The sequence below is a fragment of the Bos taurus genome, chromosome 24, assembly GCF_002263795.3.
Source record: "Bos taurus isolate L1 Dominette 01449 registration number 42190680 breed Hereford chromosome 24, ARS-UCD2.0, whole genome shotgun sequence".
In the NCBI taxonomy this organism is placed as follows: Eukaryota; Metazoa; Chordata; class Mammalia; order Artiodactyla; family Bovidae; genus Bos; species Bos taurus.
Window position 1 is genome coordinate 22,235,184 of NC_037351.1, and position 26,716 is coordinate 22,261,899.

Below are 26,716 nucleotides of genomic sequence, written 5' to 3' on the forward strand. Positions count from 1 at the left end.
CACTGCAGATGGTGACTACAGCCATGAAATTAAAAGACGCTTACTCCTTGGAAGGAAAGTTATGACCAACCTAGATAGCATATTCAAAAGCAGAGACATTACTTTGCCAACAAAGGTTCGTCTAGTCAAGGCTATGGTTTTTCCTGTGGTCATGTATGGATGTGAGAGTTGGACTGTGAAGAAGGCTGAGCACCGAAGAATTGATGCTTTTGAACTGTGGTGTTGGAGAAGACTCTTGAGAGTCCCTTGGACTGCAAGGAGATCCAATAAGTCCATTCTAAAGGAGATCAGCCCTGGGATTTCTTTGGAAGGAATGATGCTAAAGCTGAAACTCCAGTACTTTGGCCACCTCATGTGCAGAGTTGACTCATTGGAAAAGACTGATGCTGGGAGGGATTGGAGGCAGGAGGAGAAGGGGATGATAGAGTATGAGATGGCTGGATGGCATCACTGACTCGATGGATGTGAGTTTGAGTGAACTCCGGGAGTTGGTGATGGACAGGGAGGCCTGGCGTGCTGCAATTCATGGGGTCACAAAGAGTCGGACACGACTGAGTGACTGAACTTACTTAGAACTTATGGTTTTATTGTAAAGGACACAGGTCAGGATGAGCCTAGTGGAGAGACACAGGGATGGACTTTCTTTCACAGTGTCAGAGCAGGTTACCTATTTATTATTGGGCACCTGTCACTCACCTATCACTGAGTGACCTTGATTTATTTATTGACAAGTCCACGTTTGATTCGACTCCACAGTGTGGTATGCTTGGGGGCATAAATCATGTTCCCTCAATTAGCTGAATTCCCAGTGCCTCAAACTTTGTCTCACACTGTGTTGCTGCTGCTAAGTTGCTTCAGTCGTGTCCGACTCTGTGCAATCCCATAGATGGCAGCCCTCCAGGCTCCACCGTCCCTGGGATTCTCCAGGTAAGAACACTAGAGTGGGTTGCCATTTCCTTCTCCAGTGCCTGAAAGTGAAAAGTGAAAGTGAATTCGCTCAGTCGTGTCCGACTCTTAGCAACCCCATAGACTGCAGCCCACCAGGTGCCTCCATCCATGGGATTTTCCAGGCAAGAGTACTGGAGTGGGGTGCTATAAATGTCTTATATTAATTAATGACTATTAATCATGATAATAACTGTCCTAGAATTTTGATCGGCCACTCATTAAGTTGTTCACTAATTTTAGAGCTGGTAGCTGTAATAAAAATGCAATGATTTTGTAAAAACCACCTCATTCAAAATTATTCCATGTCCCCTGCATTCCCAATTGCATGGATACCTGGAAGTATCAACAATTTTATTTTAAGAAGTAATTAGCTTCTTTTCCTAAGCTGAAATATAGTTCAAGTAATAACTGAGATCTACAAAGTGTAAAGAACAGATGTAATAGAGTGATAAAGTGGTCTTCAAAATGCAGAGAGATTGAGGAGTATTATTTTTTTTATTTTATTATTTTTTAAATATAAATTTATTTATTTTAATTGGAGGCTAATTACTTTACAATATTGTATTGGTTTTGCCATACAAGACTTCAAGAGCAAGTACAAGTTTCTTTCAAATCAGAGAGAACAATTTTATTCAAGAAAGAGGATAGACCACAGATGATGCTGGAACAGAGAGCTCTCCAGAGTATGAAGTGATGGTACCTCACAGGTGAATTCTTAAACTGTAGCTTTTAATGAATAAGATCCTAGGGAAATACCAGTCTTGTATTGTCCCTGAAAATGCAAGATGAATGCTATTATAGCCAATGGTAGCTGTATCAGCGCTATTTTGCCAAATTGACATAATAAATCTGGATCAATCACCAAGTGGAGGGCGACTCAATGAGAGTTTTGCAGGAACTCGAGGGTGAAATTAGGCCACTGGGATTTATTGGTATGTAAGCTAGTATGCCAGATTGCAAATGTGACTCCTGTTACAAAGAAGGATTCAGGGGGGTAGGCATAAATGTAGACTGTGGGAAGCATGCCAGTACCAGATGTGTTCAGACCTTGCTTAGCCCAGTCATTAGATCAACCTCTAAAGAGTTTAGTGAATGGAGGTGATGGACTTGGCTATGGAGAGGCACCAACAGTTAAACACAAAGGGATAGTTTTAAAGAACATTTTCAGTAGATATAACAGGATGAAGAAAAGGGATGCAAAGAGAAAGATTTTTTAAAGGCCTTTGACAAGATTCCACACCAAACACTATCACTTGAACAAAGTCACCTTAGGATCAGGGTCTTTATTTTGTTGTGAAAAAAGACTTAGCATTGATGCAGGGATCAAAAAGTAGGGAGAAGTTGCTGCTAAGTCGCTTCAGTTGTGTCCGACTCTGTGCAACCCCATAGCCGGCAGCCCACTAGGCTCCCCCGTTCCTGGGATTCTCCAGGCAAGAACACTGGAATGGGATGCCATTTCCTTCTCCAGTGCATGAAAGTGAAAAGTGGAAGTGAAGTCGCTCAGTCGTGTCCGACTCTTCGAGACCCCATGGACTGCAGCCCACAAGGGCCTCCATCCATGGGATTTTCCAGGCAGGAGTACTGGAGTGGGGTGCCATTGCCTTCTCTGAGGGAGAAGTTGGTACATCCCAAATGGAGAATGTAAGAGCTGTTCTCATTAGAAATCCTCCCTAGTTGGGGCAGTTTGACTCACGAACAGTCAGTGACAGCCCTTGGGTATCTAAGAAGTGAAAAGTCAAGCTCTCGAGGATGAATAATGTGCAACTCCCAGGAGTCTTGGGCAAATGAGCAGGAAAGCAATGTATTGTTCCAAAGTGAGTTCTGCACACACATGCATCCAGAGTAAAGTGGTGAAATGGCGCACATGGAATGTTGGTTGTTGGCTGCAACTCAGGAAGCAGATCTGCCTGTGTGTGCTGAGGATGAAAAATGTAGATTGTTCCTAATGCTGCAGCGGGCAGCACAGAGAGGAGCACTAGAAAAAGTTGAAAATCTTGCCTTGCTTTTATGGAAAGCTATGCCAGAAGCATAACTTCAGTTTAATGTGTAGTTCAGACTGGCACCTCAAGAAAGAGGGAGCTGACAACACGTGATCCAGCATTCCCTCTCCTGGGCATGTATCTGGAAACACTCTAATTTGGAAAGATACATGCACCCAAGTGTTCACAGCAGTGCCATTTAGAGTAGCAAAAACATAGAAACAAGCTAAATGTCTATCAACAGGTGAATGGATATAGAAGATGTGGTGCATATATACAGTGGAATACTGCTCAGCCATAAAAAAGAATGAAGGAATGTTATTTGCAGGAGCATGGATGGATCTAGAGATTATCATACTGAGTGAAATAAATCAGAAAGAGAAAGACAAATACCAATGATGTCACTTCTATGTGGAATCTAAAAATTGATATCAATGAACTTATTTACAAGACAGAAACAGACTCACAGACACAGAAAACAAAGTTATGTTTACCAAAGGGGAAAGGAGGTGGGGGAGGAATACATTGGGAATTTGGGAATGGCAGGTACACACTGCTGTATATAAGAGAGATTAACAACAAGGCCCTACTGTATAGCAGGGAATTGTATGCAATATCTTGTAATAAGCCACATGGAAAAGAATATGAAAAAGAAATATAGATATATATGTATATAACTGAATCACTTTGCTATATACCAGAAACGAATACAACATTGTAAATCAACTATATACTTCAATAAAAAATAAATTAAAAATAATAGAGAGGCAACAGAGCCAAATGTGCTTGAGAGTATATGTACTATGCGCAGTGTATAATGGATACAGCATACAGTGTGGCCATTAGAATTGCTGATTTTTAGGGCTGGACTGGGCCTTAGAATCCATGTTGAGTGACATGATCACATAAGCTTTTCTTTGTGGATGAAAGTTGCTAGTGTAAAAGTTATAGTAAAAGCTTTAAAAATAAGTTTACTACCAGCCTATAATTCTTTAAGTAAAACAAACATTGACTTCTGTTTTCTCTTTCAATAGAGAGTGAGAACACAATGCATATACATATTTTACTCATTTCCCCCTACTCTCCATTATTTGTTTTTGGGAATCATGAAATAGATTCTAGCCAATTACCCTGAAGCTTTTGCTTCTTCAAATTTTACTTTCCTATTCTAGCTTGACATCAGAAGATAACCAATTATATAGAAAAAAACCATACCCAATTAAATTGTTATATTGTATATAATTAACACCTAAAAGGATATGTAAGGGAAACAGCAAATTATCATAGGTAGAAACTAAAATTACCTCAGCAATCAATGTTTCTTTGAATTGTTTATTTCCTTTTATATTTTGCTCAGTCTGAAAAGTTTCAAATTTTCCCAAGGGAAGCCTGATTGAAAATGGAAAAAGGAAAGTGCTTACCCTTTGGTTAACATATATATGTGGAGGTTGGTAGAGTGTCTGTCTTAAAGACACGCATTACTTCACAGTTTGACTCATCAAACATAGAAAATGAATAAGTGCTTTACCTAAGGGTTTTTCCTATGACTATACAAACAGACCCTGAATATTTATTGGAAGGACTGATGCTGAGGCTGAAACTCCAATAGTCTGGCCACCTGATGCGAAGAACTGACTCATCGGAAAAGACCCTGATGCTGGGAAAGATTGAAGGCAGGAGGAGAAGGGGATGACAGAGGATGAGATGGTTGGATGGTATCACTGACTTGATGGACATGAGTTTGAGCAAACTCTGGGAGATGGTGAAGGACGGGGAAGCCAGGCTGTGCTGCAGTCCTTGGGGTCACAAATAGTAGGACACGACTGATAACTGAGCAACAACAATACAAACAGATAAACTGACTTCTTTTAACCTAGAGATATTACTCTTAGGAAAAAGTTGTCTGGGAAGGAAAATCGACTTTTGACCAGAAGAAAAAAAAAACAAATAAACACTGATAGGTCTGGGGTAGTAGGTTGAAGTTGGAACTGTAAAAATTTAAAAAACAGAAACCTCAATTACATAGAGATCAGGATCAGCAGGGGGAGCTCTTATACCCTGTGATGATAAGAGGCCAACAGGAGGAGGACTCCTTCCTGGCAAGGACCCAGTCAATGAAAAGCCATGCACTCTGCCTCCCTTCCTGCCCTTTATAAAAGTATTCTTTCCTAGACCTGTGGGAACTCTCCAGGGTTGCAGACCTCAAATAGCAATTCCTTGCGGATCCCAAATAAATCTTTTTTTTTTTTTCTTTCAGAGAAATAACTGGTAGTCTGTTTCAGGTCAACAGACCAGAATAAAACATTTCTCCTAGTTCCTGAGAGAGTTTCCTGTTTGAAATTACAGGACCCCATGACAAGTATCAACAGTATGTGAACTGAGAACAGGCTTCAACAGTATGCGAACCAACAACTTCCAGGTGTTCAAGTTGGATTTAGAAAAGGCTGAGGAACCAGAGAGATCAAATTGCCAACATCCACTGGATCATAGAAAAAGCAAGACAGTTCCAGAAAAACATCAATTCTGCTTCATTGACTATACTAAAGCCTTTGACTGTGTGGATCACAACAAACTGTGGAAAATTCTTAAAGAGACAGGAATACCAGACCACCTGAGCGGCCTCCAGAGAAATCTGTATGCAGGTCAAGAAGCAACAGTTAGAACTGGACATGGAACAATGGACTGCTTCCAAATTGGAAAAGGAGTGCATCAAGGCTGTATATTGTCACCCTGCTTCTTTAACTTATATGCAGAGTACATCATGCAAAATGCTGGGCTGGATGAATCACAATATGGAATCAAGACTGCTGGGAGAAATATCAATACCTCAGATATGCAGACGACACCACCCTTATGGCAGAAAGCAAAGAGGAACTAAAGAACCTCCTGATGAAAGTGAAAGAGGAGAGTGAAAAAGCTGGCTTAAAACTCAACATTCAAAAAACAAGATCATGGTATCTGATCCCACTTCATGCCATCACTTCATGGCAAATAGATGGGGAAACAATGAAAACAGTGAGAGATTTTATTTTCTTGGGCTCCAAAATCACTGCAGATGGTGACTGCAGCCATGAAATTAAAAAACACTTGATTCTTGGAAGAAAAAATACGACAAACCTAGACAGCATATTAAAAAGCAGACACATTACTTTGTCAACAAAGGCCCATCTAATCAAAGCTATGGTTTTTCCAGTAGTCATGTATGAATGTGAGAGTTGGACCATAAAGAAAGCTGAGTGCCATAGAATTGATGCTTTTGAACCGTGGTGTTGGAGAAGACTCTTGAGAGTTCCTTGGACTGCAAGGAGTTCAAACCAGTCAATCCTAAAGGAAATAAGGATAGATGCTGAAGCTGAAGCTCCAATATTTTGGCCACCTGATGCGAAGAGCCAACTCATTGGAAAAGAGCCTAATTCTGGGAAATATTGAAGGCAGGAGGAGAAAGGGACAACAGAGAATGAGATGGTTGGATGGCATCACTATGGACATGAGTTTGAGCAAGCTCTGGGAGTTGGTGACGGACAGGGAAGCCTGGCGTGCTGCAGTCCATGGGGTTGCAAAGAGTCGGACACGACTGAGCAACTGAACTGATGACAAATATCAAGTCCCTAAAAGAGATTGAATTCTGACTGACTGTTTTCTGAACAGGCTCAAGGAATTATTTCTTTATTTAAGAATACTAAAACCAGAAGCTTTTCTTTTACCAACATATTTTACCAAAGCATTTGGCAAGCATTTATGACAAGCAGAGGTCCAGCTCTCACGCTTCTGTTCCTCACACATTTTGGTGGTTTAATTCACAGAGAGAATTGCTTCTTCTTCTGTCTTCCACAGCATGGCTCTGTCATAACATGTTTCTCTATCTGGAAATTATTTTGTTCATGTGGATCATGCATTTATTAACTCAATAAATATTGACTAGCAATGCCTCAGAGGTTGGGCATATAAAGGCAAATAAGGCATGACCCCTACCCTCCTTTTTCTAATCCTCTACTGGGGAGAAAGAGTCAAAACTAGTTAATTTTAATACAACACATTTTATGGGCAAGGTCCATGTCTTACTCGTCTATTATCTCCAGCTTATCATAGCACCTAGAACATAGTGAGTTCTTGATACAAGTCAGTTAAATGAATAAATGCACAAGTGAAATATTATGATTTACCACTTAAGTATTATATTGAGCAATACTAAGTATTTGAGAAAAATTGCAAAGATTGACTTTATAGCTCTTAATATTAGATCGTGTAGACATGTGATACGTTGAATTTAGAAGGGGTCATATACATAATTACTCTTGTTTTGGGGTGAGTGAAGTTAACATGTGGATGCACAGAATCCCATATTTGGCCCTGGCATCACTTTGGGCTCCCCGTAATGTTAGCAAAACATTCAGGAAAAGAATCCTGACAGCACTGGGCCAGGCGAGTATGCTGGAAGTTTGTCCATAATGGAGACTAGAAGAGGCCAAACATTTGGACATCTCTCCCTCACTCCCATGAAATCCTACCTGCCACTCACCCAAGTGTGTCCGACAGAAAGACGAGTGACATTAAGGATGTTCAATTTATCTACAACTATGAAAATTCTTTGGAAAGAGCTTCCATTTTCGCAACATGTAGGAGTGTTGGAGCAAAGTACTTTTCATCAGAACAAAATTTTAGTGAGTAGAGAATGTGGATACCTTGGATTTAAGATGTGCTAAGAAAAAAATCACCAAGACAAGTACATTTTAAAGGTGGAGTGCTCACCACATACATAATCATAAGCCAAGAGGAGAACATTTGGTTTCGTATGCCTCTTTTCTTTATCCTTCATTGTCACACATCCATAGAGCCTCACACATGAACAACACATTTTGTTGGTGTATTTGGTAGTGCATCTTGAATTAAACATCAGAATCATTTTTAAAACTCAAAAGGCAGAAGGATTTTGGCAGAGTTCCAGGATTATTTCATATTCACACATCTGAAATTATGCCATGGTACACTCCATCGTGTTGGGGGCTCAGCAGTGTGAAAGGATGTTCAAATGGCTCAGCAAGGTCTGGTATGTCAAAAGAAAATGTCAAAAGAAAATTCCAGAATTTTGTATTCTCTATGAAAGACTATTACACGATGAATATGGAGTTATGGATGGCTATTGTAGAACTGACTCTAAATCTACAATGTAAAACTTGTTAAGTCCAAATATCTCTTTCACATACACTCTGTCAACTTGTCTAAATCCTGCAAACTAGAAAGGTTAGGAATGTGAGCATAATAATAATATCCTATAATAAACAGGGCAAGTCTAGGGGAAAAAACACATTAATTCTCATATAAAAAGATAAAATGGAAAGCATGAATATACCTGAACTTAAACTGATGCCTGAAAGAAAATGATTTTCCCCTACTTAACCCATCTAGTAGGAAGTAAATTATCTAATCTTTTTATTTTCACCTTCATCACTTACTCAACCTGGAAAATCATAATAATACAGCAGCAAACCAGTAAGATTGCTGGTATGCAGTAAATGCTGAGTACCTCTTAGCTATTATTACAATTATAATATTGTTATTATTATCATTGGAGAATTGGCATTAAGAATCAACCTCCCAAATAAGAAAACCACTGTTTAGTGGCGGATTCATGTTGATGTATGGAAAACCAATACAATATTGTAAAGTAATTAACCTCCAATTAAAATAAATAAATTTATATTGAAAAAAAAAAGAAAATCACTGTTTCTTAGAATACATCTCATTGTCCAACTTTGGAGTTTTAAATATATGTGCAAAAAATATTTGCTAAAAGTAAGACCCCCATCACATAATCTACTTTATGAGGAACTGTGCCAAGAAGGGAGTCTCCTGAATTGAAATGAGATTAAGTCCCTGATGAAAGTCGATCTTAGTGTTTCCCAGGAAAGTGGGAACGGGGTAAAGAGAAGCATGTTGAAGTCTTTTGTGAAAACGGGATTCCCCACGTTAGTAACCGTGGGCATCTCATGTGCTTCTAGATGGAGCAGGAATTGAAAATAGAGGATAGGAGTCTAGGTAACAGAGCAAACTTAGACCTACCAAGTTTAATAATAATAGACTGGAGATTCAGGTCAGTTCAGTTGCTCAGTGGTGTCTGATTCTTTGCAACCCCATGGATGGCAGCACACCAGGCTTCCCTGTCCTCCACCATCTCCCGGAGCTTGCTCAAACCCATGTTCATTGAGTCAGTGATGCCAGTCATCTTGTCCCCTGTCATCTCCTTCTCCTCCTGCCTTCAATCTTTCCCAGCATCAAGATCTTTTCCAATAAGTTGGCTCTTCTCATCAGCTGGCCAAGGTATTGAACTTCTGCTTCAGAATCAGTCCTTCCAATGAATATTCAGGACTGATTTCCTTTAGGATGGATTGGTTTGATCTCCTTGCAGTCCAAGGGACTCTCAAGAGTCTTGTCCAACACCACCATTCCAAAGCATCAATTCTTTGGCACTCAGCCTTTTTTATAGTCCAACTCTCATATCCATACATGACTACTGGAATAACCATAGCCTTGACTATACAGACTGGAGATTAAGGAGGGCTTAGGGAAAGACTAGAGATCTCTTCAAGAAAATTAGAGATACCAAGGGGACATTTCATGCAAAGATGGGCTCGATAAAGGACAGAAATGGTATGGACCTAACGGAAGCAGAAGATATTAAGAAGAGATAGCAAGAATACACAGAAGAACTGTACAAAAAAGATCTTCACGACCCAGATAATCACGATGGTGTAATCACTGACCTAGAGCCAGACATCCTGGAATGTGAAGCCAAGTGGGCCTTAGAAAGCATCACTATGAACAAAGCTAGTGAAGGTGATGGAATTCCAGTTGAGCTATTCCAAATCCTGAAAGATGATGCTGTGACTGTTAAAGTGCTGCACTCAATATGCCAGCAAATTTGGAAAACTCAGCAGTGGCCACAGGACTGGAAAAGGTCAGTTTTCATTCCAATCCCAAAGAAAGGCAATGCCAAAGAATGCTCAAACTACTGCACAATTGCACTCATCTCACACGCTAGTAAAGTAATGCTCAGGGTTCTCCAAGCCAGGCTTTAGCAATATGTGAACCGTGAACTTCCTGATGTTCAAGCTGGTTTTAGAAAAGACAGAGGAACCAGAGATCAAATTGCCAACATCCACTGGATCATGGAAAAAGCAAGAGAGTTTCAGAAAAACATCTATTTCTGCTTTATTGACTATGCCAAAGCCTTTGACTGTGTGGATCACAATGAACTGTGGAAAGTTCTTCAAGAGATGGGAATACCAGACCACCTGATCTGCTTCTTGAGAAACCTATACGCAGGTCAGGAAGCAACAGTTAGAACTGGACATGGAACAACAGACTGGTTCCAAATAGGAAAAGGAGTTTGTCAAGGCTGTATATTGTCATCCTGTTTATTTAACTTATATGCAGAGTACATCATGAGAAATGCTGGACTGGAAGAAACACAAGCTGGAATCAAGATTGCCTGGAGAAATATCAATAACCTCAGATATGCAGATGACACCACCCTTATGGCAGAAAGTGAAGAGGAACTCAAAAGCCTCTTGATGAAAGTGAAAGAGGAGAGTGAAAAAGTTGGCTTAAAGCTCAACATTCAGAAAATGAAGATCATGGTATCTGGCCCCAACACTTCATGGGAAATAGATGGGGAAACAGTGGAAACAGTGTCAGACTTTATTTTTCTGGAGTCCAAAATCACTGCAGATGGTGACTACAGCCATGAAATTAAAAGACGCTTACTCCTTGGAAGGAAAGTTATGACCAACCTAGATAGCATATTCAAAAGCAGAGACATTACTTTGCCAACAAAGGTTCGTCTAGTCAAGGCTATGGTTTTTCCTGTGGTCATGTATGGATGTGAGAGTTGGACTGTGAAGAAGGCTGAGCACTGAAGAATTGATGCTTTTGAACTGTGGTGTTGTAGAAGACTCTTGAGAGTCCCTTGGACTGCAAGGAGATCCAACCAGTCCATTCTGAAGGAGATCAGTCCTGGGATTTCTTTGGAAGGAATGATGCTAAAGCTGAAACTCCAGTACTTTGGCCACCTCATGCGAAGGGTTGACTCATTGGAGAAGACTCTGATGCTGGGAGGGATTGGGGGCAGGAGGAGAAGGGGACGACAGAGGATGAGATGGCTGGATGGCATCACTGACTCGATGGACGTGAGTCTGAGTGAACTCCAGGAGTTGGTGATGGACAGGGAGGCCTGGCGTGCTGCGATACATGGGGTCGCAAAGAGTCGGACATGACTGAGCGACTGAACTGAACTGAACTGACTGAATCTCAGAAAAAGAATAAAAAGAAATTAGTGTGGTAAGAGCTGAGAAAAGTCAACCTCTGATTTTCATTCATTCATTCACTCACTCACTGATGCACTGTGAGCTGCATATTGGCTCAGATGCTGTGCATACAAAGAAAAAGACTTAAAAGTAGCTTGTGTGAGGCAGTCACACAAGCGGAGAGGCCCCCACTCTAAGAGACCATCAGAATCACATGAAAGGAGCAGTGGGCCCTGGCAAAAGATGAGCAGCTCCACCACGAGAGGTGAAGGGCTTCACAGTGTATCAGCGTCTATGACCCCACCTCTCCAAAAGGCCACACGTGATTGACTTTGAAGGATTATTTTCAAGGTAACCATGGTACCTCAGTAAAACTGCTTTTTAAAGAAGACAATTATTTTCATTTTGTAATTTTCCGTCATGTATTTTTTTTTCTTTTTGTTACTTTCTTTCTCTTTTTTTTTGCTTCTTTATTTTTTTTATTTATTTTTTTAAAATTTTATTTTATTTTTAAACTTTACAATATTGTATTAGTTTTGCCAAATATCGAAATGAATCTGCCACAGGTATACATGTGTTCCCCATCCTGAACCCTCCTCCCTCCTCCCTCCCCATACTATCCCTCTGGGTCGTCCCAGTGCACCAACCCCAAGCATCCAGTATCGTGCATCGAACCTGGACTGGCAACTCGTTTCATACATGATACTATACATGTTTCAATGCCATTCTCCCAAATCGTCCCACCCTGTCCCTCTCCCACAGAGTCCACAAGACTGATCTATACATCAGTGTCTCTTTTGCTGTCTTGTACACAGGGTTATTGTTACCATCTTTCTAAATTCCATATATATACGTTAGTATACTGTATTTGCCTAAAAAGTAATAACAGTAGAAGGCTTTAGAACACTTCAAGGAGATTTTTCCCCCACTGGGATATGGACAAGAGGTGAGAGGAAAAGTGCTGTCGAGTTAGAGTTATTGGCTTATGAAAGAAAGAGTCTCAGGAAAGGCTCCTGCCAGCAGATAAAGGAAGGAGGCAGGTGGGTTCCTGGAGGAGCACAGAAGGGCAGAGACAGGAAGAGACGGGCTCAAGCCTCTGGTTATTTCCTTACATTCTTCTTCCCTCTAAGCCCCTGCTCTCCTTTTCTGAGATCCCTTTCCCATGCTTCTCAGGCACAGTTCTCCATTTCCCTAGAGACACTCAGAGAAGAAAGTTTCCAGATATGGATACAGTATGCTTGGAAGTTGTTAGGTAATAGCCCACTGGGTGATATCCCTCCAAGCATCCATCTTTAGAAGGAAAGTGGTCAAAACGAAAACCTTCTAGACTGAAGTGACTGCCTATTCAGTGACAGAATGGCAAGCATCTTTAGGCTATGCCATGCCATGCTAAGTCACTTCAGTTGTGCCTGACTCTTTGTGTGACATCATAGACTGTAGCCCCGCAGGCTCCCCTGTCCAGGGGATTCTCCAGGCAAGAATACTGGAGTGGGTGGCCATGTCCTCCTCCAGAATCTTCCTGACCCAGGGATCAAACCACTGTCTCATGTCTCCTGCACTGGCAGGCAGGTTCTTTACCACAAGCGCCACCTGGGAAGTCCAGGCATTGGAGGCAAATGCCAACTCCTGAGGTCTATGAATCACCCTATGTATGCAGTGATGTACTGCATCATGAGGCTGACTTGGCCAAAGAGCAGAGAAACCTCAAAACCAGGGAACTGATTACAGTCTATGGCAAGCATGCCTGTGTGAGAACAGAGATCCAGGTGGTTGGGGGAGGATGGTGGAGAGAAATGGAAGAGTGTTATTTTGGGGGAACCGTGGTTGTGGGAAGGTAAGTCTGGTTCCCAGGGGTGCATCCAAGTCAGGTGGGCCTTCATCCTCATTTCAGGTCATTATTTCTTGGCAGAGTTCAACTGGCTGAGGCTGGTGAACTTTAAGGCACAAGCGAAATAATAGCCATATTTCTTTGAATGCAAGTTCTTATTCTTCATGGGATTAAATTTCTGTATTTGCTTCAGTTTTTTTAAAACAGTACCACTTTAGAGTCCAGAATCTCATGGCATCTCTAACTTATTATACATTTTTCCTCATTTTTCTTTTAATATGAGCAATTAAAATATAGCAAATGAGGGGACAATCTCCTAAACATTTCAGTGACTCTGTAATAGCAGAAGCACATCATTGATCTACCACTATCAGGCTCATTCATGCCTACCAAGATACAGAAGCCTCCCTTAAATACTTGGGTTCTGTAAAATAATGCCATTTGGAGCAATATGCATGAATTAAAGATTATCATACCAAGTAAAGTAAGTCAGAAAGGGAAAGACAAATACCATATGATATCACTTATATGTGGAATCTAAAATATGACACAAATGATCCTATCTAGGAAACAGTAACGGACTGAGGGTCATAGAGAACAGACTAAGGGTCTGTTACCCTTGTGGTTACCAAGGGGAGGGGCTGGAGGAGGGATGAAGTGGGAGGGTGGGGTTAGCAGATGTAAGCTATTACATATGGAATGAATAACCAACAAGATCCTATTGTCTAGCATGGGGAAGTATATTCAGTATCCTATGATAAACCATAATTTAAAAGAATATAAAAATGAAATATCTGTATATGTATAGCTTAATCACTTTGCTGTTCCTCAGAAATGAATACAATATCATAAATCAACTATAGTTCAATAAAAAATAAATACTTGCATATAGTTATGGGACAGGTGGTAGGAAATGACATCAGATTTCCATCCTGGATCTCATTTGGATAACTAGAAGTATACTATCAGAAGAGTTGGAATAGAACTTTCATTTTACTCTTGTTTCTATTCTTATACTCACTTGTAAATTGTATTTCCAGGTAGTGGACTTCCTTATGAGACGCACTCACAGTGTCTAAAATTTCAAAATCCATCAGATGGAAAACTTGTTTTTTAGTAGACCTATACTCATTGGCTCTGAGAATGCAGAAGTGTGTGCAGACTGGGGTCTGTCTTTTAGATGGATGCATGTATGAATCTCTACAGTGAGATTTCTCTGTATGGATGTGTTTCTAAATCTACTACAATGAGATTACTGAAAGAAGACACCAGGGACTTTCCCATTAGTAAGAAGATTAGGAACCAAATATTTCTTCTGAACATGGGTGTGAACTACTCTTTATCTTGGTATAATCCTTCTTAGCTTAGCATCCAACAATCTTCAAATGATTCAGCTACATTATCAGAGCTATTTAGAGAACATTTACAGCTTGGCTTTTTGAAATGCTCTTCCTGATATTCCCAAACAAAAGTGACAAATCTATTAGTTTAAGCTCCATCTATTTCACAACATCCCCCACCCTTATTGCTAATTTGGCCTCATTTCTGAATTTTCAGAGTTGGCCCAAATTATTTTTTAGCTTTGATTCCTTATGAATCCTCTAGCAATACCCCATGAGGTAGCAGGAAATTACTTCTTTCTGTTTACATTTTCCACCGTTACACTTATAACAAATAAGCCTCCTGAAGGTTTTAGCAACAGGTCTGAAAGCTGCCATGGTCTTGTTACAGAAATTCCACGGCTTGGTTCCACTCTGCTGCCTGTCATATGGAACCACCGCTTCCTTTCCCAGCACTGCCACTTGACTACCACAGTGATGAGCCCAGAGCAGGACATCAGTTCTGAAGGTTGCACAGACTAAGATAAATGGAATTTATCAGGCTGGACTGCTTGCTTATTTCAACTTGAGAATTTCTCAAAATATAAACACAGAGACAATAATGTCTACTGGTCAACCTGAGCACCAACTATCCTATCAGCATGCTAGGTTGCAGAGTGACAGCTGGTGACTTTTGTGAGTGGCATAATGACATTAGCCTGGCTGGAACATCTCCAGTGCTGGGCTTAACTACTCCCAAGCCTTGGCAACGAGAATAAGCAAAATCTTCTGAGAGTCTTAAAAGGGATTGCTGAAAGGTCAAGCTAGTGATTTTCCTTTTTAATATTCAAAACAAGGAGTGAAATTGGAGGTGTTGATCCTATATCTAGCCTAGGGGCCATCAGCAAAAGCCCTTTTGAAATTTTGATCTGATAATGGGATTCAGGGGAGGTTTTACATTTTCCAGGGCTGCCACATGTGCCTGGGAAAAGAAATCGAAGCTGAATCCCTAAGTCCCCATTCTGCCACTATCATGCTGAGAGTCAGTGGCCCTGCTGATTGCCACTGGACAAATGACAATCTCTCTGTGCTTTGGGTCCTTCACCGGTAAAATTAGAAGTTTGGAAGAACGACTTTTAAGATCTCAGACGGCTCTGAAATTCTCTGTGTCTGTGAGGGGAAGTTTAAGATAATGAGGCTGGGTTTCACTTGAGGTGCGTGAAATGGCATCACTTTGTTTTACGTGGTACATTATGGACCAGTCCGTTTAATGCAAGTCACAGCTATTTTTACTAGACTAGTCAAGGAAGGAAGCCTGTTCAACGTCTCTGTTTGCTCTGGGGTCTTGTTATGACACCTCAGAAGTGCTGTCTTAGACGATTTGCAAAGGAGAGGGTTAAAAACCTCCTCCACAACATGCTTCATTAAATCGCTCCACAGGCCTGCCACCACGTGGCTTCCAAGTGTCCGTAGCTTCTAGGAAGCGTAGGATGAATTAAACAAAGGTCAGCACATAAAATACAAGTGTCCCCAGTTTCCTGTGGTGCCATTTTACGCTCTAAGTCTTTTCCAAAGCATTTAAAATTTATGTTACACACACAGAAACTCTATTGAGATAAGTATCTGAACAAGAAAAAAGCAGCAGTTGGTTCCTCCAGAATATTCTTTGGAATAAAGACCAAGAAGGATAAGAGGAAGGGGAGACGGAACACGCAGAGAGTCACAGACATTTCAGAGGGAGCTTACGGATCAAAGGCTGCCAGCAGGAAGTTTAACAGGAGGCTGATGGACTGCTCCACCTGGATTTGGTGTGTGGTTGGCATCCTTTTGTTGAGCTGGTAAAAGATGGTGGAGAGCACAGCCTCCAGTCGGGCCACGTTGAGCTCCATGTTTGGGTCCACGTTGTTCAGAGCGTTTTCTCTCAGTGCTTCTATGACGTTCCAAATGTCCACCAGGTGCACTACAGACAACGAAAGCAGAGTGGACGTATCAGCCCAGAGTGCATGGAAAGGCAATTCATTATTTCACACGTGCCATTCGTCCTGTTTTGACAAGGTGCCTCGCAGGCTTCCGTACGTGTTCCACCGCTGCGGGGGTTGACACTAGCAGAGAAAGGTACATAGCGCAGGATCTCAAAGAGCTGATGTGCAACGTATAACAGCAAACCAATAATTTCATGAACATCACAGGAGAGGACTATTTCTGAACATCACAGTATTCTTCTTAATAATCTGTTATTCTTCATAATAGATCTTTGAAATACAATGTGAAGAACCTGAGGATCAAGAAAGTTAACTGACGAACACCAACGTCCAAGGGAAGTCACCTGGCATTTGTATCCAGGCCTATCTGGCTTTTTAAAACATTGAGATAGAATTGCTATATAACACTGGGTAAGTTTCAAGTGCTGATTTGATAATTTTTATATTGATTTGACACATTGGCAACCCACTCCAGTGTCTTGCCTGGAAAATCCCATGGACAGAGAAGCCTGGTAGGCTACAGTCCATGGGGCTGCAAAGAGTTGGATACGACTGAGCGACTTAAATTCACTATACCACAAGATGATTGCCACCATACCGTTAGCTAACACACTGGGTCCCATGATTATCATTTCTTTTTTTGTGGCGAGAACTTTTAAGATCCAGTTTCTTAGCAACTTTGAAGTATATAGTAATTGTGATTAAAATTAACAAGGCTATCTGGCTTTAAAGCACTTTCCCACTTGTACATCCTGACCCCTTACAAAGAAAAGAGAAAACCGACACATATTCCAGTGTTGAAAGGCTATCAAAAGTGCATTTGAGCATTTAAAATATTTTCATTTCTTTACATATTTTCAGTCATCTAAGGTTTGCAATAAGAAAAAAGGAAAAGTTAAAGTAGGCAGGAAGATAGGCAGGGGAAAAAGGAAAAGTTACCTCTTCAATGAAGCAGTAGAACTAAGACACAAATCACTTAAAGGTCAAGAATAGTTTCTTGATGCCACTGATAGCAAGCTCATGTAACTCAATTCATGGTTACTTTTGCTAGGATAGTCAAGAAATCCATTTCTATGTCTTCCCTGTTCACCCCGAAGTCTTGTTATGATGGTCCCAGAAACCATCACCACAGTTAAGAGAAACCGACACGTGTATCACCGCCCCCCGCCCCCCGAGGTCTCCTTATGCAGATTCTCATCCCTCCTACCACTTCATCCTGGGAAACCAAAGATCTGTTTTCTATCACGATTTTCTAGAATACTATATGGCTGGAATCATACAATATGTACTTTTTTTGTTTGTATCCTTTTACTGTAACGACCTTGAGAATTATCTATGTTGTTGCATGACAATAGTTTCTTCTTTTTTATTGCTGCATGGTATCCTATTAAATAGCTATACCACAAATTGGTTATCAATTTCCCTGCTGGTAGACATTTGGGTGGTTCCAGTTATTGGTTATTATGAATAAAACTGCTATGAACAATCATGTACAAAACTTTGTATAGACATACACTTCCATTTCTCTGGTAAATATGTAGAAACGAAAGTGACTAGCTCGTATGGGAGGTGTATGTTTCATTATGAAACTTCCAAAGCGTTTCTTAAACTAGTTGTACTGTTTTACACTCCCATCAGGAGTGTGAGAATTCTAGATTCTCTACATCTTCATCAAGTTTAAGGTTCACGTTTCATTACACTTTGGTGTTTGAAAAATATGTTGTCTTTCTCAATGAAGTATTGGGTTGACCAAAAAGTTTGTTTGGTTTTTGCAATAAGATCTTATGGAAAAACCCAAACGAACTTTTCTGGCCAGCCTAATATACACTTATGTTTTCATTCCTGAGAACTGTACATGCCACATATGCTTTTCCACCAACAACTTTCAAGTTTTAGTCTCTTATCTCTTTGCTCACTTCTGACACTGTATTTGAAAAACAAAACTAACATCTATCAAGCTCCTGGACTTGAAGTTGAAATAAACGCTTGACTTGGAGTCCAAAGACCTAGGTCCAAATCTGGCTATTCTTCTACAAGTGCATACCCTTTAAGCCTTGACTCAGAGCCTCACTTTCCTCATCTGTAAAGTGGGGGCTGTTGCTGTTTAGTTGCTAAATCATGTCTGACTCTTTTTTCAACCCCATGAACTGTAGTATGCCAGTCTCCTCTGTCCATGGGATTTCCTAGGCAAGAATACTGGAGTGAGCTGCCATTTCCTTCTCCAGGCGATCTTCCTGACATAGGGATAGAACCCACGTCTCCTGCCTTGGAAGGCAAATTCTTTTCCAATGAGCCACCACGGAAGCCCAAAGTGGAGATGGTGTTCATTAAATAGAAAAAATGCTTGAAATCAAAAGTGGTAGTACCTGGTACATAGAGACAACACATTCTACACGAACAAATGAATAATGTGAGTCATGGCAAAAGAACAGAGGAACACAAATCACTTTCCAACTGAATTCCTTAAATATTTCTTAGATTTGGATAAATTCAGATTTCTGTGATTCCAAATTTGCAACATTCTTTATCACACAACAAGGACATTATTTGTATTTCTTAATGTTATGGATCCAATTTTTCAATTTAGCAAGCAAGGTACTCCTAGGGAGATGGCATTATAAGTTGAACTTATTTATTAATTAAATTTCTTGAGGGAAATAGATGGGATTCCTATAATTATTCCCTATACATTTGATCTACAAACCCTCTGACTCTAGTCCTTGGGGATATCCGGTACAGGATACAAAGAGAGCCATGATGATGAGATCTGGCCCATTGTCCTGGCTCTTGTGTGTGCCCAGGTAACCATAAGGAGTGGGCTACTGAGCCATTCTGATCCAGATCCTGGCTATGGATCACAAGAAACAGGCATTGGAGAAGAGGAATATGGACTCTGAACTTGAGCATAGGAAGGAGATGGCTACAAGGCAAGAAAGAGAAATGGCAGCTGGTGGAGGCATAGTCTACATACCGAGGTCTCTCCTGGGGAGACTCTGTCGGGGCAGATGAAGGCTCTAGGATTCCCAGAAGTGGAAGAACACAGATGCATGAGATTGACCAACAGACCAAAGGGAGGTTCTTCAGGCAATTGAGCCTTTGCATGTCCAGCCTATCTTTTCTCTTCCAAACCCATTTCCTCTGGGGTTCCCTTCTCTAGTGAATGGCACTAACTCTTGCCCCCGTGAGAACCTGCCTTTCATCCATGGGTCCCATATCATACATGCTCTCAGTGACCAAGTCCTATGAAACTATCTCATCAATGTCACTTTAATGCCTCTGTTTTCATGGACCCTTATCCCCATCACGCAACTCCATCATCCACTCCTGTGACCACTAGCTCTCACTGGTTAAGTCAGTTCTTTTGTCTTTATTCTTTCTCCATCCCAACCCTTGCTATACACTGGAGTCAGAGTGATATTGCTGAACTGCAAATCTGACACGGCACTTGTATGATGCTGGAAGTCCTTTAGTAAACTTCCCATTCATTTGAAATCCAAACTCTTCAACATGTCTTGCAAAGTTGTTTCTGATCTGGCCTCATTTACTTCTCATCTATGTTTCATCCACCATAACTCAGTGTCAATACCGCTTCCTCAAGGATGTCTTTCTGGATCCCTGCCTCCAGGTTTTGTACTCACCATACATGCCGTATGGTGAGCACTGTTCTTTCCCATCACAGTATTTAGTGGACTCTATGTACAGATAAGTTGGTCACCTGTTTCCCTCTCTGCATTGTCCATGCCACAGAAAAAGACAGCCTGTTGTGATAACCATTCATATCCCAAGCACTGTCACAGGGCCTCATACATCATAGGAGCTTAATGAATATCTGTTGGCTGAGTGAATGACAAGGAAATGATAATAGAGAAACAGGCTATGGACGCATGTGATTGCTAAAGATGTGATAGGTGTAATCATGAAATATCAACATGAAGAATCATGCAAGCATGAATCTTAGGTATGCATGCCTGCTCAGTCTCTTCAGTCATATCCGACTTCTTGTGACTCTATGAACTGTAGCCCACCAGGCTCCTCTGTCCATGGGATTCTTCAGGCAAGAATAGTGGAGTGGGTTGCCATGCCCTCCTCCAGGGGATCTTCCTGACCCAGGGATTACATTTCCTGTGGCTCCTGCATTGCAAATGGATTCTTTACCGCTGAGCCACTGGGGAAGCCCCAATCTTAGGTACAGCATCAGTCAAATTACTTGACTTCCTTGAATCTTATCTTAGAAAAGTCGGGCTGATAATAGTACTTCCCCTCCGATGATTACTATGAAGGTAAAATGGGATGATGCCTGAAAACACTTGGAATAGGGAATATAACATAGGAAATAACAGCATCCTATAATTATAGAGAAAACATTTAGAAATCATGTGAAAGTTATTAAAAATAAATATGTTCCACATGGAAACTTACATTACCATATGTAAAACAGATAGCCAATGGGAATTTGCTGTATGGCTCAGGAAACCCAAACAGGGGCTCTGTATCAGCCTAGAGAGGTAGGATGGGGAGGAACATGGGAGGGAGGTTCAAAAGGGAGGGGATCTATGTATACCTATGGCTGATTCATGTTGAGGTTTGACAGAAAACAACAAAATTCTGTAAAGCAATTATCTTTCAATAAAAAAAATGCTTCATATTTGTGTTTTTCACACATTTAAGGTCACTAAATAAGGAAAAATAAAATGCTAATTCTGAATGTGAGGCTAGTTACATGTGACTGAAAGAAAGCTAGTTTTCATAATGATGTGCCCAGCACTGTGGCAGGTCTTGGGGACTCAATGGCAAGCTATAAAGATGCGGTTCCTGCCTCAGGGGCTAACAGTCTGGTGGGGATACAGACCTGCTTCATGACGGCACAGATAATCAAAAATCATGACTTACTGTGACAGACAGGGTGCCAGGCACAAACTAGATTACTATATGGTCATGAAGAGGCAACTGGAACAAGATAAGGTAGAGGAGCACTATAGCTGCAATAATGATTCTGGTCTGGATGCTGAGACATGGGTTTTAAACAGCACAGTGACATGATCAGTAATGCAGCTTAAAAATATCATTTCTGACAATGAGGAAAGAAGGGAACGAAGATGGACAGGCATGCATGTGGAAGTCGCTAGAACCTACTGTTTTATCCAAGTAAGGCACTCTGGCATTTTTGCACAGGGGGTGGCAGTCCACAGAAAGACTGTAATCATGCTTGTTATCTGTACTTATTTTCTAGGAGTAGCAGAGTGGAAAGGATACAGATTTTGCCATCACAAAGACAGGTTTTACTCCTGGCTCCACTAACAACTGTAAAACTGTGAGCAAGTTATTTCACCTCAATACATTTTATTGGGCTTTACATAGGTGGCGCTAGTGGTAAAGAACCCACCTGCCAATGCAGGAGATGCAAGAGATGTGGGTTTGACTCCTGGATTGGGAAGATCCCCTGGAGAAGAGCATAGCAACTCACTCCAGTATTCTTGCCTGGAGAATCCCATGGACAGAGGAGACTAGCAGGCTACAGTCCTTAGGGTAGCAAAGAGTCAGACACAACTGAAGAGATTTAGCATGCACACATACATTTTATTATTCCTTTTTTAGAAATGAGGAAACTAATACCACTCAGAGGGAGTTGTGGTGAGGATAAAAGAGAAAAGGTATACAAACGGCTGACCACAGGGCTTGGCACATAATAGATACTTAACAAATGATAACTATTAGTGTTAAACAACTTCTGATCTGCAGCTGTAATATCCTATTATTAATTTAGAAAATTTCCTAAAGTTCCTAAAAAAACCTAAGTTTTAGCCCAGTACTCCAAAATCAGTAAACTAATTAACAGATAATTTTTGGCATACATTATGTAGGTGATGGCTTCCCTCGTGGCTCAGCGGAAAAGAATCTGCCTATGATGCAGGAGACATGGGTTTGATCTCTGGGTCAGAAAGATGCCCTGGTGAAGGAAATGGCAACGCACTCCAGTATTCTTGCCTGGAGAATTCCATGGACAGAGGAGCCTAGGGACCTACAGTCCATGAGGTTGCAAGAGTCAGACACCACTTAGCAACTAAACCACCACCACCATGTAGGTGACATAAAAGAAGCACAAACCACACAGCTCATCCACAAAAGCAGGCAGCTTTTCAGTTTGGTTGTCATATATTCTGAGTTAGTGGAGTTTGAATTGATTTCACTATAATTAGAGACCTTGTGAGGTCTCTTTCATACATAAAGGCCTTCTTCATACAGGTTTTTTGGAAACTTATCGGTAACTACTTTAAGAGGTTCGGATCACAGTGCAGAGTGGTACAGGTCCCTGGGCAGTTGGCTGGGTTTCTGTCAGACTTTTATACCGGCTATCTATTACACCTTGAGCAAGTCACTTAATGTCCTTAAGCTTCAATTTCCTTATCTGTAAAATGTGGGTCATTGTGGGAAACAAATAAGATAACCCATGTAAAGCACTTCACATAGTGCTTAGTGCATAATAAGCATTCAATATCTGTTAATTATTATTGAAAAAAGATAAGTATCACAAGCCTTTTGCTTAATAAAATAAGAACATTAAGAAATGTGCTAAGTTGACAGTCATTAGGAAGTTAGTAAGAGGCTCTGTTTCAAAGGTCTTCTTGTGCTCCTGCTCAGCCGCTCAGTCATGTTTGACTCTCTTTGACTGCATGGACTGTAGCCCTCCAGGCTCCTCTGTCCATGGGATTTCCCAGGCAAGAATACTGGAGTCGGTTGCCATGCCCTCCTCCAGGGGATCTTCCTGACCCAGGGATCAAACCTGTGTCTCCAGCGCCTCCTGCATTGGCAGGCAGATTCTTTAGCACTGAGCCACCTGGGAACCCCCTTTAAAGGTCTGCAGTTGTATAAATATGCTACTTATGGTTGAGCTATCAAATCATTTTAGAAAATGAGGAATTTATTTAAGTCATGCAGTGATGACTATACGACACTAGATGGCACTGTGCACACTTTATTAAATACCCATCAAGCGTCAACTGTCCATCACAGAGCACCTGCTATTACACAAGTGATTAGAAGTGGGGTTTCCTCATCTATATAACTGTGTACATTTTATGCTAACATCCTAGATAAGGCATCAGTTTGCAAAGTGAAATTATTTATTTAACATTAACCATGTCAAGAATAAACAAAATGTATTCTTAAAAGGAGTATTTAGTACTTCACAGAATCTTAAAAATAATATATGTTAATTTCATACATTTATATTAAATCCTCACAGTTTGTCTTTATAAATAAATGGAAAGTTTCAATTTTGCTGCTTAGTTGCTGAGTCGTGTCCAACTCTTTGTGACCCCATGGACTGTAGCCCTCCCAGGCTCCTCTGTCCATGAAATTCTATAGGCAAGAATACTAGAGTGGATTGCCATTTCCTTCTGCAGTAGATCTTCTCAACTTAGGGATTGAACCTGGGTCTAGACAGAAATAACCGATGTCATAAAGTTGATTAGCATAAAGAGAATCATACAAACAGGGTAAAATATGAGAGGGTACATCAAGGATAGGAAAATCAAGAGACAGCTCATGAAATAAATCTCAAAATTCCCAAGCTCAGATTCTACCACTTACTGATTCCAAAACTTAGGAGGATGGGAAAAGATTTTGATAAAGCTCTCCGGGTGATTCTGATGATCACTGACTGATAAACCTTTAGAAGGCTCTCAAAGGCCTTGCAGCAAGGGAAGGTCAATAACCGTCATTTCCTAGTGACACCTCAGTCAGTTTGGAGTGGTGGTTCTGATGGGGCCTGCACACTGGACTCACCTACAAATCTGTAAAATAGCTCCCGGGGGATGCGGACCCAGGAGTTGCAAGACACTAGGCTGGTTAGAAATGCAGACCCTCAGGTCCCCACCTCAGGACTAGAGAATCAGAATCTGCATTGTGACAACCTCCCCAAGCAGTTTTTATTCATGTTAAAGGAGGAGAAGTTGGCTCTCAGTCTCTACTTCTCAGTCTTTTGGCATCAAGAAAGCCTCCTAAGTTCTAATGGGTGTGAGGTATGTTACAAGAAGCTGGAAACTATCAATTAGTTCATGCAGCTTAAGAATGATTTCTATAATTATGTCTGTGAACAGAAAGAGAACAAAGAACGTCTGCTACTCATCATCCGGTTTTACGAGGATTAAGTCACAACCCGTTGGAATCAGCCACTGACAATATGCCCTGCAGCATCAAATACAAGATAAGGCATTCTGTGTTTTGGGTACGTGGGCACCTAGGTAGTCAAGATGCGTATCTCAGCAAGAATTTCAATGACCCAAGATTCTTGCACCTTCCCATCCACAGAAAAACACTGAAATCATTAACTTGAGATATCTGTTTCATGTGACTAATGGTAATCTTTTCCCAGGTGTATGCTTGACATCATGTATTTTTCAGCAAAAAATTCACATATATATGAATAATATGTAATACACAATATATGAATTAATATATATTCATATGGGTTTCCCCAGTGGCTCAGCAGTAAAGAATTCACCTGTAATACAAGAGACTCGGAGACTAGGGCTTGATCCCTGGATGGGAAAGAACCCCTGGAGGAGGAACTGGCAAACCACTCCAGTAGTCTCGCCCAGAAAATCCCATGGACAGAGGAGCCTAGTGGGCTATAGTCCATGAAGTTGCAAAAGAGTCAGACACGACTGAGTGACTAAGTAACAACAAAATATTTAATATATGGTTATGTGGATATATAATACATATCCATACTATATTTTTGGAGCAATTCCTCAGACCTGTGTCCTGGACTATAGTCCTCAGTTAAAACCCTGAATAAAATTTACACTCACAACTTTTATATTGTGTGTTTTCCTTTAAGTTCATGCACTGTTTTAGAAAGGTTAGAGATTTATATCTACAAGAAGGTCACTCATTGCATTATGCTGTGCTTTCTTAATTAGGAGAAAAGGAAATTGCAGGCTTGGAATTGAATATAATCTGTTGATATGCCATTGGGAGCATACATATATCCTCCAGTGTATAGACAGTGTGTGTGTATATGTGTGCACACCAATACACATGCTCTCTCAACCCCCAAGCACCCTTGCCACCGATACTTAAAGTGATGGTGACTGTTATCTGAGGCTTTGTTATGACTTGTTTTTCCACCTTTGAGACATGCAGGTGAAAACAGGGAGGGTTCCACTGTTAATTTACTCATACAATCCCACTGCAAAAGAGATCGGTTGTCTGCTGAAAATTCATCCAACTCTCCCCTCCCTGGACCTAAATTTCCTGACCTTCAGGAAAATTCCCAGCATGAATTTCCCCTTGTAATCACACTCTCACAATTATGAGCACCAAGTTCAGGTGGTATTTCTGCCTAGTTTATATTGTGGGTTTGGAGTGCCAAATTGTGTTCATTCATACAGCAGATCCTGAGAATATGCTTGTAGAAAAGCTAATTATGCAGATTAATTCTTTTAGTTGTCCAATAAATTCTGATTCCCTTAGCACTGAAACACGCACACACATGAGTTTGCATCGTCTTTTTCCTCTGTAGCTATCAAATGGCATGTTGCATTCAGGGTTTGAAATGCCAAGTAGACTTTAAGTAAAAATGCTTTTAAGGAGTTTTGTGTGTGAGTGAGGCTGCCAGAGGGGTGGGGTGTGAGGAGGTGAGGAAAGAAACATATCCCCTTGCAAGTGCCAGGAATGACTTCAGGGTCTTCTTCAAACTCAGGGCCCCAAGCCACTGATGAGCCTTCTTCCTTAGCCTTCTACTGCAGAGAATAAAACTTCATTCATACATTCATACATTATTTATTCAGCCCTTATTATGTGGCAGCTCTGTTCTGTGTTCTAGAATTAGGGTGAACAAGACAGGCAAGTCCTTGATCATATAGAACTTGTAGGTAGTATAAAACAACATCTATTTTTTTCTTATAATGAAAAAAAATGGGACCTAGTAGATTTGGAATCAAGTCATTCTTCATTTGTACAATAAGAATAATAATATTCACCTTTCTTACCTTGTAAGTCCTGAGAATAACAAAGACGGAAAACAGTAAAAATGTAAAGCACTATATATCTATATATAGGCATTACTCTTATTTTTGAGAGAAAAGAGGCATTAAGATTTGCAGTCACATTCAGATGGAATTATAAAAATCCTCTCCAAATTCTTTCAATTCTTTGCTCCACTCTGTCAGTTATAAAGTTATTTGTCCCTTAATACAAACATTTTCCCCACTATAATTTCATGTTTGTTTTCCTCTTAACTGATATGATGTTATAAAAACCCATGGGAGACTGTATCACAGTGATGACTAGTTTAGTTCACTTTCAGATCAAATATTTACATTGAAATTAAGAGAGCATCAGCTCATGAGAA

At 40.7% G+C, this 26,716-nt stretch overlaps 1 protein-coding gene and 1 long non-coding RNA gene across 27 annotated transcripts in view; one reads left to right on the plus strand and one right to left on the minus strand.

The window, feature by feature from the left end:
* Positions 1–26,716, minus strand: part of DTNA (dystrobrevin alpha) — a 451,122-nt gene that overhangs the window by 104,631 nt on the left and 319,775 nt on the right. For all 25 annotated transcript variants that reach the window (NM_001076260.2, XM_024984389.2, XM_024984390.2 and 22 more), the window contains one exon: positions 16,124–16,337. In NM_001076260.2, the coding sequence (NP_001069728.2) occupies positions 16,124–16,337 (214 nt within the window). The remainder of the gene's footprint in view (positions 1–16,123; positions 16,338–26,716) is intronic.
* LOC132343763 (uncharacterized) lies at positions 16,274–24,795 on the plus strand. 2 transcript variants are annotated; one of them, XR_009492703.1, is made up of 4 exons: positions 16,274–16,492; positions 16,628–16,770; positions 21,590–21,670; positions 24,459–24,795. It is a non-coding gene; the product is annotated as an uncharacterized lncRNA (long non-coding RNA). The 2 variants fall into 2 exon arrangements; XR_009492704.1 differs by lacking the exon at positions 21,590–21,670 and having other exon boundaries at positions 16,333–16,492.